This window comes from Bombyx mori, chromosome 11, assembly GCF_030269925.1.
Source record: "Bombyx mori chromosome 11, ASM3026992v2".
In the NCBI taxonomy this organism is placed as follows: domain Eukaryota; kingdom Metazoa; phylum Arthropoda; class Insecta; order Lepidoptera; family Bombycidae; genus Bombyx; species Bombyx mori.
The window spans coordinates 12838202-12851638 of NC_085117.1; the positions used below are offsets into that span (position 1 = coordinate 12838202).

Genomic DNA, 13437 nt, shown 5'->3' on the forward strand with positions numbered 1-13437 from the left:
GATTGAGCGGAGTTACAAACGGAGTTATAATTTGATGTCAGGACCAGGACGATCTATGAAAATGTACCGGATAAGGCAGTTTGTGTATTTTAAGTAAAGCTGATTATGTGAAATTGTAGAAATAAAAGCAAGAGTGTTTGAATTTTTCGGCGAAAGCCAAAAATCGATTTCTCGAACTCAACATTTTAGGAATATTTCGGAGGAGGTGTTTCTAACTAAATTACAAACGCTTTTCACTACACACTTAAAGAAATATGTTTCATGTAATAGGATGTGGATTAACGATGGCCAAGGACCGAAAATTAAATAGGCATGACACATGAATTGGTATTTAATTAGTATTACGAGTATAACTGTTGTCTGCGCGGTCTAGGGCTGTCATTATTTTCCTCAGGTGCCTTTGTACATATGAAACATATATATTTTATTTTTAAAGACTTAATTATGCCGGGTTCGCTTAAGATGTGTTTAAAAATGAATTTAATATGTAATTTTTATGCATGCGATACGGCTTCAATTATATTTTAAAGACATTTTGAGAATTAATTATTATTAATAACGTTGTGTAATAAAAATCAAATCCGCAAAATTATAATTTGCTTAATTACTGGTGGTAGGACCCTCTAGTGAGTCCGCGCGGGTAGGTAGGTAGGTAGGAGAAATAGGCAGAGTGGTGGTCTCTGCCTATTTCTGCCATGAAGCAGTAATGCGTTTCGGTTTGAAGGGTGGGGCAGCCGTTGTAACTATACTTGATACCTTAGAATTTATATTTCAAGGTGGGTGGCGCATTTACGTTGTAGAAGTCTTTGGTCTCCAGTTACCACTTAACATCAGGTGGGCTGTGAGCTCGTCCACCCATCTAAGCAATAAAAAAAACCCTTAAATAGCTCCTTAACATTCTATTATTCAAAAATATTTTCATTTCCAAGGTAAATGAAGACGCTGGTAAAATTTAGCCTTATGCTAAGTAGGCAGCGGCTTGGCTCTGCCCCTGGCATTGCTGAAGTCCATGGGCGACGGTAACCACTCACCATCAAGTGGACCGTATGCTCGTCTGCCTACAAGGGCAATAAAAAAAAAAAAACTATTCCACGCGGACGAAGTCGCGGGCAAAAGCTAGTATTTAAAATATAAACACTTGGCATAGTTCACTACCAATCAGTCAAATCCGTTTTGCTGGCCGATGGACTTTGATCTGATCGTTACCAGATCACTAATAAGGCCACTCGGCAAGGCCACCAATAAGATTTTCTGAAAATTTCATCGAAATCGGCCCTGCCGTTTCGGAGTCTATAGGCAACACACATATCTACATACATAAATTTTTACATAAATAGATGCAAAAGCACGGAAGCTATTTTGTGGCCCAGAATCTAATGCCTAAATTACTGGGCATATTAGTTTTAGTGTTCCTGCTTCCGATATACATATTATACAAGCCAGAGCATTGACGCGCATCACGTGCTGTTTACACCGTCACGGAAAATTAAACGTCATTAGTTCACGTGACACGGGTGAGTAGAAGTACAAGCTCAAATTTAATTAACTCGACGACAGGGTTGGATTCGCTATGGAGTTCGCATTTATCGGGTGTTTTTCTCAGACATGTATAGTAAAAAAATAAGAGCCAGTGAAAAGACTGTTCGTTGCAAGTTTTATGATATCCTTTGTATCGTATTGCATGAAAATAATAAAGTGTAGTTAAATAATCTAAATAATTTAAACGTTGACAGTGTGTATTTATTTCATTTAAGTTTTGAAGCCAATTCCAATGTTTTTAAGATTGTGTTGTTGGAGCCTTAAAAATGTAATTCATTGTACCTACATTGCTAGCATTTTTGAATGGAACACAAAGGTGGACAGTAAAGTAAAAAAAAGTGAGTAAGTAAGTAAACGGGTAGGCGTAAATACCACTATTTAGAATAAAATGTTAATTTTGTAAAAACGTAATTCATTGTTTTCAATAATCATGTAATGCATAGAACAGCCAATGCCATCTAGCCTATTTTATTTTATTTAGATTCAAGTGCTCACGCGATTGAGGAAATTAAAGTATCTATTCAAATCTGAGGTTGACCGTAAAACATGTAAGACCAGGTGACGCGTGAGATCTGAAGTCTCGTGTTAAGCTGTGGGCGTTTTCTGGTGCGCGTCACTCGCCGGTTCGCGAACAATGAGATTGCTGTATAGACACATTTTTATGCCTTGCTTAGTAAATGACCTATGTTGACCTCACATCAAGGTAGTAGTTTATACCGTGTTGACTTTAGGAATATTCTCTTTTCATTATGCACATAATAATTTTCATCTTTTAATTATTAGAAAAATCAAGAACAAACGTATGGGTGTTTTTTTTTTTTTTTTAATATTTATTGCCTAGATGGGTGGACGAGGTCACAGCCTACCTGGTGTTAAGTGGTTACTGGAGCCCATAGACATTTACAACGTAAAGGCGCCACCCACCCACCTTGAGATATAAGTTCTAAGGTTTCAAGTATAGTTACAACGGCTGCCCCACCCTTCAAACAGAAACGCATTACTGCGTCACGGCAGGAATAGGCAGGGTGGTGGTACCTACCAGCCCGGATCACAAGAGGTCCTACCACCAGTAAGATCGCTTCCTCAACTTCGTTTGTGGTAATGGGGGGTAACGCGGAAGAAATGTGTTCGGTCATTATGTGGATTCGACGGTGTCCTCGGGGGATAGATTCGAATCCGGGCCGTCGGGGAGGATTGGAGGAGCAGCTTCAGCTAAGTTGGTGCTTAGCTTCTTCCAATCTAGCATGGTCCTAGTGACTATGTCTGGGTTGTGAGCGAGCATAACGACAGGTCGGTGGTCTGAGTCGAGTTCTGACAATACCTCGATGGAGAGCAAGCGCAGAGTTACGTACCTAAGCAGTACCAGGTCTATAGTGCTCGGACGGAGCGCAGTGTTATACGGACAATATGTTGGGGTTGGAGGGCCGACTATTTCGAATGTGAGGTCATCTATAAAAGCGTCGAAACGCCTACCATTTACGTTCGTGCGATGGCAGTTCCACCTAGTGTGGTGGTAATTTATATCGCCTGCCAGGATGACAGCGTCTCCCATACTGAGCTCCGTCTCCCATAATGTGTCTCGATGTCACTGCTCAGGAGGGGCTTGTCGGGGGGAGCACTGGGTTCCAACATCTCCGGTTCGTATATACCCCGCGCGCAAAGTGGGTGGCGCCATTTACGCAGTGTTATCTATGGGTTTCGGAAGTTGTTTAAGACCAGACGGGCCGTTGAACTTATTCACTCATCTATGTTTAATCCGTCAATGCCTATTTACCCGTCAAGAATAAAAAATGTTGTGAACATTAAATTAGGAAAAATAGATTGTTTCCAAATTCGTACCTGTTTGAACAGTTCATCTGTAATTAACTTAAAAGACTTCTAGACCCTGATTGGCTACTCAAGTAAAAAGCGAAATGAATTCAAAGTTAAAAATGCAATTTCATAACTTTGTAGTAAATTTTATGGTCAATGTCAATTTTTTTTTTTATATAAAAAGTCGTATATCGTTTTGAGTAAATGGATGGTGACAATCATAGGGATGTTAAGTTATAGGTAACTAACCTAAAAGCAAGTTTATAATTAATTATAATCTTACTGTTAGTTTAGTTAGGAAAGAAATACGTATCCAACATCTGCAAATAGTCAAGTCCCACATACCCCGAGCGCCTCTTAGTCGCGGGGAACTCGTAAAAAAAGAAAAGAAAGAAGTACGTAAGCTAAATACGTTATCTTTTTTAAATAAGTTTCCTTTATTTATTATTTAACACAAACGAATTTACATACACCAAAAAGTGGCCTACAAACCCGAATTTTGGCTTGATTGCGGGATCAGCTAGTTTCAACTTAAATAATAATGCAATTTAAAACCCAACATCAAAAATTTTAAGTAAATAATTTAAAAACATTTATGTACTAACTATGTAGTGTTTCTAAATGTGCTCTGCGGTTTTACTTCCATTAAATTTGTTTTTCAACTACCATAGCTCAACAGTTGCCATGACAATTTGTCTATACGTATGCAAGCTTTTATATAGGTAAGGGTAAATCTATTCTGGATGGGATTTATTTCAATTATGTTCACAGTGAGCGTCTACATAGAAAAAGCAAATCCACTGAGTTCTGTGAGATCTTCTCAGCGCGTCACGATAGTGGCTAGCGTTAGCAATGTTCTCAGGTTGAGTCCGTGAGCTGATCTAGCGGTCCGTGAGTAGTTGGAATAGGCCCTTAGACTAACTAGGGATAGGCAGGAAAATATTTTAGAAAAAATAGGATGTATGTCAATTTCAAAGTGTATTGGACAGTTTCAGAAATCTGTTGATGATTGTTTGAGATGATATCATCTCGTTTGTACCATCGCACCGCCCGCCACCGGAGCAGAGTTCATTCATATTATCTGAAGCCACGGCGTTCATCTACAGTGCGTTTCTGGTTTTGGGATGAGCTCCCCTCCACGGTGTTTTCCGAGCGCTATGACATGTTCTTCTTCAAACGAGGCTTGTGAAGAGTATTTAACGGTAGGCAGCGGCTTGGTTCTGCCCCTGGCATTGCTGACGTGCATGAGCGACGGTAACCACTCACCATCAGGTGGGCCATATGCTCGTCTGCCTACAAGGGCAATAAAAAAAAAGATTGAGCAGTATTTCACTTATACATATAGGATAATAGCCCGTTACAAGTTTTTTCATCACAGTTGTGTTATACATATTTTAACCAATGATTTAAAGGTTTTAATCGCTCAATGTTATTTTAAATTATTATACAGAAGGCATTATGTAGACATTATGTATTATGTAGGAATTACCGCATAATTGTTTGGTTTGTGATAATCATTGCTAAAGGATTAAAGGGTTGGGCTGTCTTGTGTGATGCATGCTTAGTACCATACATTACATTGATCACTATTCTTGATCTTATTTACCAGGGTCTTATTTATTAGGGTACCAGGTATTCAATTTAATAGTGTTTCATAATTATACTAATGATTTAATATATGAGTGAAAAATACTGAATATGTATGTTAAAAATTGTCTAATTTGGTCTTGATGTTTTTTTTATTGCATAGATAGGTGGACGAGCTCACAGCCACCTGGTAGTAGTGAGTCAAGTAGAGCCCATAGACATCTACAACGTAAATATCGCCACCCAGCTTGAGATATGAGTTCTAAGGTCTCAGTATAATTACAACGGCTGCCCCACCCTTTAAACCGAAACGCATTACTGCTTCACGGCTGAAATAGGCAGGGTGGTGGTACCTAGCCGTGCGGACTCACAAGAGGTCCTACCACAAGTAAAAATTTTGTAATCAGTTCCTCTCAATTCTTTTATTAATTAGTAAAAGGATTAGTGAAAAAAGTGAGGTTTGAATATGGTTGAGATTTAATGCATAATCCAGAAAAGCACAGAAATCATTTGGAGAGATGGCGCGAAATCTTCTTTCTTTAACGAACGTAATAAGTTGCCGAGGGCAGTGCAGAGTAAGTGATGGGAACAGCACCAGCAGCAGAGGCGTATGGAGATACCACGGAGGGTACTAAGCCGGGTGTATAAACGTAGTCCAGGCTCGTGTATGGGAGAAATTGCGGAGCTGGTTCTGGCGCTGCCTTAGGGTTTGGAGCGGCCAGAGACACGGCCAACAGAGCGAAGAAAACGACCTGAAAAAAGGAAAAAATGGATGGCTGTAAATTTGGTTCACGGACGATCGTTTTACGTGATAACGTTATAAAGAACCCCGCTGAGTTTCAGTGGGTCGCGTTTCCGATCCGGTGGTAGATTCTGCGAAGCACGGCTCTTGCTAGGGTTCGTGTTAGCAACGTCGTCAGGTTTGAGCACCGTGAGCTCACCTACTAATTGAGGTTACGCTGAAATAGCTTGTCAAGGCTAATCAGCTTGGGTAGAAAAAAAATATCATAAAGAAACATTGATGAAAAATTGCATACTTTTATGAAATGAATTAAATGATTATCACTGAATTATCATTATTTTGAATAATACGAAGAATTATCTAATTGAAAATTATTTTTTTTTCGATAAATTAACACTTTAACGCTTGTTCCACGCTCTCGCTCGCACGCTCAGGATCAGGCGGAACGTGACACTTTTTCGTGCATGCAGCCGGTGTTCATCGATTTATAAGAAAAAAAGAATTAGTTTGAAATTATTACAATCAGGGTTGTTGTTCAGTTCTTATTTAAACGCCTAATTAATGTTCGTCAGCTGCAAAGTTATTTGCGACAATATTTGTTATTGAATCATTAGTAGTAATTTTATTTTTTAAGTATAGATGTTTTATTGTACAACGAAAAGTGGAAACTGCTTTATTGTCATGAGTTACACAAATTTCTTGAATTTGATTTGTTTATAATACATATTTTCTAATTGACTTACGAATTTGTTGAACATGTTGTTTGTTTCGAGTAAGTACAAGTACTGAATCATACAGAGCTTCACTTACAACTAGCTTTTATATTAAAATTGTAACCTTGATCTTTAATAAGACATGATCTATTTTGTTTTGGACGACAGAGTCATAAACAAGGGCGTGTGAAAAGTTCAACGATCTCTTCCAATAGATTCACTATATCCTGCCTGGCCTTAAATGGATGTGCATTGTAACTCACAATACACGGTTTTACATCACATAGTCACCCAAGCGATATATTTGGCAAAAGTAATGATGTCTTAACTGAAAAAAAAATGTGTGTCTAATGCTAGCATTACATTTGATCGTTTTTAAATGACTTCCCTTCCAAGTATGCAAACAGCTATAGTCCTGATAATAAATTCCATAAGTGCATTATTCTTGTCAAGTTTTAAGACGCTTTAGTTTTTTTAAAGATGAAACAAAGAGGTAATTATTTATGTGGCACACGTCTCCAGTACGCTTGTGTGTGATGTGTTCATAATTTACATAGATTCCCAACCGAGTTAAGTATATACATACAAATATAACACTATATGTTTTTCGTTATTGTTTCTGAGGCTCCAAGGACTCCTACGGCCTATAAATGCCGATGGAAATATAAAATTAACAACAGATTTTTTTTAAGTCGTCACGCGCCGGTGTCCTAGATCATCAGTCAACTTTGAAAACTGCTCAAAATGTTCGCGAAACTGGTAAGTACTTGAATAATCGAGAAAAAGTGCTTTGTTTTTTACTTTGGTTTCTATACGAATGTATCTTACAGCGAGAGATAATTATACTGTTTCATGTCTGAGTATTCGATTAAGAAGTGATCGATAAGGGAATTTTAAAAATTTAAACATTCGTTTTTACAGACCCGTATCGTATTAAGCTTAGTTATTTATCGGAATACATAAACATTAGTTAGTAGTTATAATACTCCAAGTTTATGCTAGTTTGTTTGGTATCACGATTCAAACAAAACATACAGAACTTCAAGCGTCTCAAACTTTAATGATTATAAATATTTTGGTAATTTATCGAAGCCTATGCTTGTTAGCTGTATGTTTTGTAAATACATACCCTTCAGTACTTGGAGGTTTTTATGTTGTAGGATAAATAGAGAATAATCAGGCAAACTTTTTTAGGTTTCAAAAAGCAAATTTCCAATTACGATCATGATTAGGCTTTTTCTAACAAATAAGGTATTTTACCAAAAACTGAAGCTTTCCGAAAAAGCGCTATTCAAGTCATAATTGTCGTTTAAGGAAAATGATACATTATTCTCCGCTTTATACTCGTAATATCTATTGAATTTACAACGCGTTGGACTAAGTCGAGAATTTGCTTAAAATGCCTAACTAGTAAAAACGTATAAATATTTCTTCATCTTTTGGAACACTTCGATTTTTTTATTATTATTTATTTTTTTATTGCTTAGATGGGTGGGTGGACGAGCTCACAGCTCACCTGGTGTTAAGTGGTTGAGATCACCTTGAGATATAAGTTCTAAGGTCTCAAGTATAGTTACAACGGCTGCCCCACCACTCAAACTGAAACGCATTACTGCTTCACGGCAGAAATAGGCAGGGTGGTGGTATCTACCCGCGCTGACGGAATGAAGAGTACAAACAGATCAATCATAGCATTTACTACTGGTGGTAGGACCTCTTGTTCTACTGGTGGTAGGACCTCTTGTGAGTCCGCGCGGGTAGGTGCCACCACCCTGCCTATTTCTGCCGTGAAGCAGTAATGCGTTTCGGTTTGAAGGGCAGGGCAGCCGTTGTAACTGTACTGAGACCTTAGAACTTATGTCTCAAGGTGGGTGGCGCATTTACGTTCTAGATGTCTATGGGCTCCAGTAACCACTTAACACCAGGTGGACTGTGAGCTCGTCCACTCAATTAAGCAATAAAAAAAAATTACGATCAAAATATACGTTCTTAAAATAGAATTATTAATATCTTTGACGTACGATGAGGATCTATTGTCATGTTAAATATATTCAATTCTATGTTTTTGTACATAACGTGAGGAATATACATTTGTAAATATGCTATTTGACAAATTAACGCTACAAATATTCGGTAGTAATGGATTGTTTGCTATTACAAGCGGACAGAATGTTGAAATTGCCGATTCGTAAAAAGAAATACAATACGATGATACACGACCCGAAACAGATAATGATCAATTATAAACAAATACGCTACGATTTATGTAATATTATAATAGATATCCGGATTAAATTGTCTCGATTGGACTTAATTGTTTTGATCTCTACTTATGATTTCTGTCGTTTTGGCTAAAGAAATAGTCAATTAATAATTACAGCTGTTTTAATAAAAATAATAACTTCAAAATTAATTGGGTGATTTATACTTGATAAATCCAGCAAACAAGAAAATGGAACAAAAATAGTTTTATTTCCTTTATATGTATGTACCTATACATATGTAGAGAGGTTAAAAATTGTGACTGCATAGGTATTATGTGGAGTGATGAGATTGCTTCAAGGCACGGGCTAAGTTCAGTCTGTCCGACAGAGCTTGTGAAGTATTATAATATTATTTTTCATCAACATTTTTTGTATTTATCAATCACGTGAGCTTCTTAGCTTTTTAAAGCAGTTCATATATATTTCGGTTTTAGGTATTTACACAAAAACATTGTGGACTTATAAGTTCTCAAGCTTTAACGTAAAGGAATTCGAAAAATTAAAATTCAATTTTACGGGCCACATGTAGACTTTGGACACTTAAATTCGTATGTTTTTAAACAGCCGTATATTTTTAAATACTATAAATTTTTGTAGTCAAGCGAATAAAATATTGAGAGAATTAGCTTTGAGCGTACATTTTTATTAGTAGCGAAGCTAGTATACATTGAGACTGTTAGGTGCAGAAATATTTCTGCTGCAGCAAAACATGCACGTGCTCTTCTTTGTAGAGTTATAATATGTAACTATATAACAGTTATCACGTCGTACTTAAGTCTAGAATGAATCTAGAACAAAATGCTATCGCATATACGAGCGCCCGACTAAATTGGCCGGTCCGAGCGTACGTACATATACTTATATATTATAGTTTGAGTTGCGGATAAATATGATATTGTTTTAAGAAACTGATTTTAATTTTTTTTTATTACAGTTCATTCTGTTCGCCGTCCTCGTTGTAGCTCTGGCAAGACCTCAACAGATCTACTCTGGTTACGGCTACAACAATTACGGATATACGTATCCAGGCTACGTCGGTTATCCCGGATACAGTCCCCTGGCCTATGGATCGTACGGTGGCTATGCTGCCTCTCCATACAACCTCGGCTACGGCTACGGCTACTAATTGATATTTTCTTAAGCACCTCTGTTATTAATTCAATAAAAATATTCTAAAAAACATTATGATTCTACTGTTTATATCATTTGAAATATTGATTAATAATTTTCGTGGATTACTTTCGATTTACAAAACGCCTTTGTTTTTGAGTGTTTTTTTTTCTCATGTCAACTACCATTTTGTGAATGTTTGCAGATAAGATTCAAGAGGTACGAATCATGAATCGGTTTTCTTATTTGATATTTTTTTTATTTTGAGTTTGAAATAAATTGTACTTTTAAAAATGTTATTTGATTTATGAATTCCTTGGCTGTTGTCCAAAACGTGTGCTTAGAATATTATTATCGAAAATAGGTGAATCAAATTTTAAATTGCGATCACTGTTTTGGATTCATGTCACATTAATAGACTGCTTACTTTATTATATTGTCAAAAAAAAAGATTTTTATTGTCAAAATTAGATGTTTTGGATTTAGATATTACCCTTCAAAATTAAAAAAAACTTTGCACCTGTAGCGAACAATCGAAATTCCATACCCTGTGGTATGGAATTTATTGCCAATGGTAAACCCTTCGAAAAAGAAAAATTGGAATTTTGTTGTTATAAACTTAATGTTAATAGTCCAGTCTTGAACCTCAAAAAGGTTGACTTAAGAGCCAGTAATAAGTTATTAAAAATTCAATACCAGGATCTTAATCAGTCTGAAGATAACAAAAAATTGCTAAATTCTCCTAACATTAAATTACGGTTTGAAGTTTTGAAATAAATAAGACAACTGTTTTAATAACACATAATCGATCTATTATTGGATATTCAATTCATATAATCGACAATTGTAACAAAAAGTGCACAAAAACTTAATTTATACAGTGGCTTGTAAAATTAGGGGACACATGATGGGTGACGCCTAATGCGGATGTTGATTACACGATACACATCGTTCAGTACTTTGAATCCATTCATTACTCTTGAAGATCAAGGACGCTTTTTGTTCTGTACGACAGGACAGTGTACTGGGCGTGGTTGTGCCTGACAAATTAGTATATAAGCAGCAATTGTTTTACAAAGGATATCACTTGAAGGAAAACCTGCAAGTTGCGCTTTCAACATGTTCTACAAATTAGTAAGTAACAAAAATATTTAATTAAAGTTTTGTAAATTAAACTTCGTTCCCTTTTAAAAATTCTGTCTGTTCTGATTTATCATTACTGTGCTATTTTAAAACCTATGACAATTTACAATAACTATTTTCAAGCATACTTACCCACGGAGTGGCGTTTTTCATTCTGTATTTTACATAGAATTTAGTGGTTCTTACTATGGAATAGAAGAAATCCCGCAAAAACCTGAATCCCGCTAATGACATATTCCTATAGTCTACACAATGTCACCTGGTCCCTGGCCCGGGTGTAGCTGGGACAGCCTCTTAGGCTACCAGCAAATAGGTAGGAGAAAAAAAGGCTATAGAATTAAAGATATTCAAGATGTTTCCGCCACTTTTTAATGTACTACCTCTTTCTTGAGTAGAGTTTACGTTTGAAGTCATAGCTATGGATGTACGTCCTAAATCGTCGCTGTTCGTTAAGCGAGATTTTGTAAAATAGACATTTACTATCCTGCTATTAGGCTCATCGTATGTGGACGAAAACAAATCTTATACCTTTAAACGAGCAATTCTTGTATATTAATATATATATAATCTGAATCTCGGAAACGGCTCCAACGATTTTCATAAAATTTAGTATACAGGGGATTTCGGGGGCGATTAATCGATCTAGCTATGATTTATTTTCAGAAAATGTTGTTTTATTCGTGTTTTCAATAATCAACTCTTCCCGACATCTATTGGCGAATAATAATACGATTTTTCTTAATTGAGGGCAACTAACCGCTTTAAAGACACAACAAGATGGCGTTATCAAAAAAAAAAAAAACGAGCAAAGCTCGGTCATCATCTAGTTTAGCATTAAGTGTGCAAAATTTTCGGCTTGTGAAGTGTGACGGAGCAGTTGCAACGTTTTAAATTCTTCTGAAAACAAAAGCGGTCCACATGCTTTACGGTTCGGTTCAATTTGGCTTGCATGTTATGGTTTTGAAAGAGATTAGGCTTATTGAATTTATTTGAAACGTGAATATTTGAAATAACAATAGCATTCAAAGCGTGACGTAAAAAGTTTTTCTGCGTTATTTTGTTGTGAAACTGGTAGTTTTTGTTTATTTCTCTGAATTTTAAAGCGTAAACGATAAGATATCTTGGAATATATCATGCTGTTAGACGAAATCCTTTCACGACATAACCGTCGATGAATAATTTTCCTTTAATAACTTTTGACGTTTACATTTATCCGTGAAGTCGTCGTGGCCTAACGCATAAGAGGCTTTCTATAATCATATCGGTTGATGCTACTACCATATACCGGTGTACACATCCCAGATACATAAGAAGATATTGTGACATAAGAATTGAATTGCATGAAAAAACGGCATTCCTACCCTTCGAGTTGAAAAGCAATTTTGTTTCTCTGCAAAAATAGCTATCCAATTCGGATCTTTGACGTCCTCTTTCACTAATACTAGAAACAAGTAAATCAGTAAAATATTTGAAGCAATTGTGAATGAAGGTTGAAAGTAATCGAAAACAAAAAAAAAATGTCTGGGTTATACCTTAAAAGTGTTATTGATGTTGTCTGCGGCGCGCGAAAACCTTAGCAAAATAAAAAAATCTAATTTTAATCATAAAACTAATGAATTATCTTTATTATTTTCTAGTTCACCCTCTTTGCTCTGTTGGTGGCCGTGGCTTTCGCCAGCCCCAACCCCAAGCCTGAGCCAGTGCTGACCTACGCCGCCGCCCCTGCCTACGGATATTCCGCGTATTCAGCATACGCCCCAGTTGCGTACCCCTCTCCATACGCCGCCTACCCTTACGCTTACTCTTCTTATTACGTCCGTTGAAAACCTTCCCCGCCCTGACAACTGAATCTGAAACTGCTAAATAATTTGAATAAAATTTTACATTGCATATATCTGATCGTTTTCTTTCTATGAACATTGTGCTGAGTTTGTCAATCAAAAACTAAGATTGAGCATGCTAATTTTAGGCAAACTACCAAACTACCAAAAAATATGAAAAATTGTAAATTAAGCAAAGTAAGAAAAATTGTAAAAGTAATTCCACTATGAATTCACTGGTGGGAGGACCTCTTGTACCACCGCCCCGTCTATTTCTGCCGTGAAGCAGTAATGCGTTTCGGTTTGAAGGGTGGGGCAGCCGTTGTCACTATACTAAGACCTTAGAACTTATATCTCAAGGCGGGTGGCGCATTTACGTTGTAGATGTCTATGGGCTCCAGTAACCACTTAACACCAGGTGGGCTGTGAGGTCGTCCACCCATTCAAGAAATAATAAAAAATATTATAATAATAATTAGTATAATCAAAAAAATAACAAATGTCGTAAAACATACCAAATGAGCGTATCTGGTAGAGATGAAATTACATTCGTGTTGAATAAATATGTTATACATATTACATGATAGAACTGACAGAAGGTTTTCAGATCAATGTTGTAACTTCTTGTATAATAAGCTGTCAACAGTATGAAATTGACTTCATAGTGAGAATGTTGAGTATTCGGTAACGCATTACGATTTATATTA

At 36.5% G+C, this 13437-nt stretch overlaps 1 protein-coding gene, 1 long non-coding RNA gene and 1 other non-coding gene across 3 annotated transcripts; 2 read left to right on the top strand and 1 right to left on the bottom strand.

Moving 5' to 3' along the window:
* Positions 1-5397: 5397 nt before the first annotated feature.
* Positions 5398-6742, bottom strand: LOC101736292 (uncharacterized). The gene is made up of 2 exons (XR_209998.5): positions 6424-6742; positions 5398-5690 (listed from the first exon to the last, which is right to left on the bottom strand). It is a non-coding gene; the product is annotated as an uncharacterized LOC101736292 (long non-coding RNA).
* A 116-nt stretch (positions 6743-6858) lies between these two features.
* On the top strand, positions 6859-10061 carry LOC101736156 (uncharacterized). Its single transcript, XR_009974315.1, has 2 exons — positions 6859-7152; positions 9592-10061. It is a non-coding gene; the product is annotated as an uncharacterized LOC101736156 (transcript).
* Positions 10062-10849: 788 nt separating this feature from the next.
* CPH27 (cuticular protein hypothetical 27) lies at positions 10850-12804 on the top strand. Its single transcript, NM_001173279.1, is given in 2 exon segments — positions 10850-10901; positions 12548-12804. Coding segments are annotated over 2 exon segments (201 nt in total). The 5' UTR covers positions 10850-10886; the 3' UTR covers positions 12734-12804.
* The last annotated feature ends 633 nt before the right edge of the window (positions 12805-13437 follow it).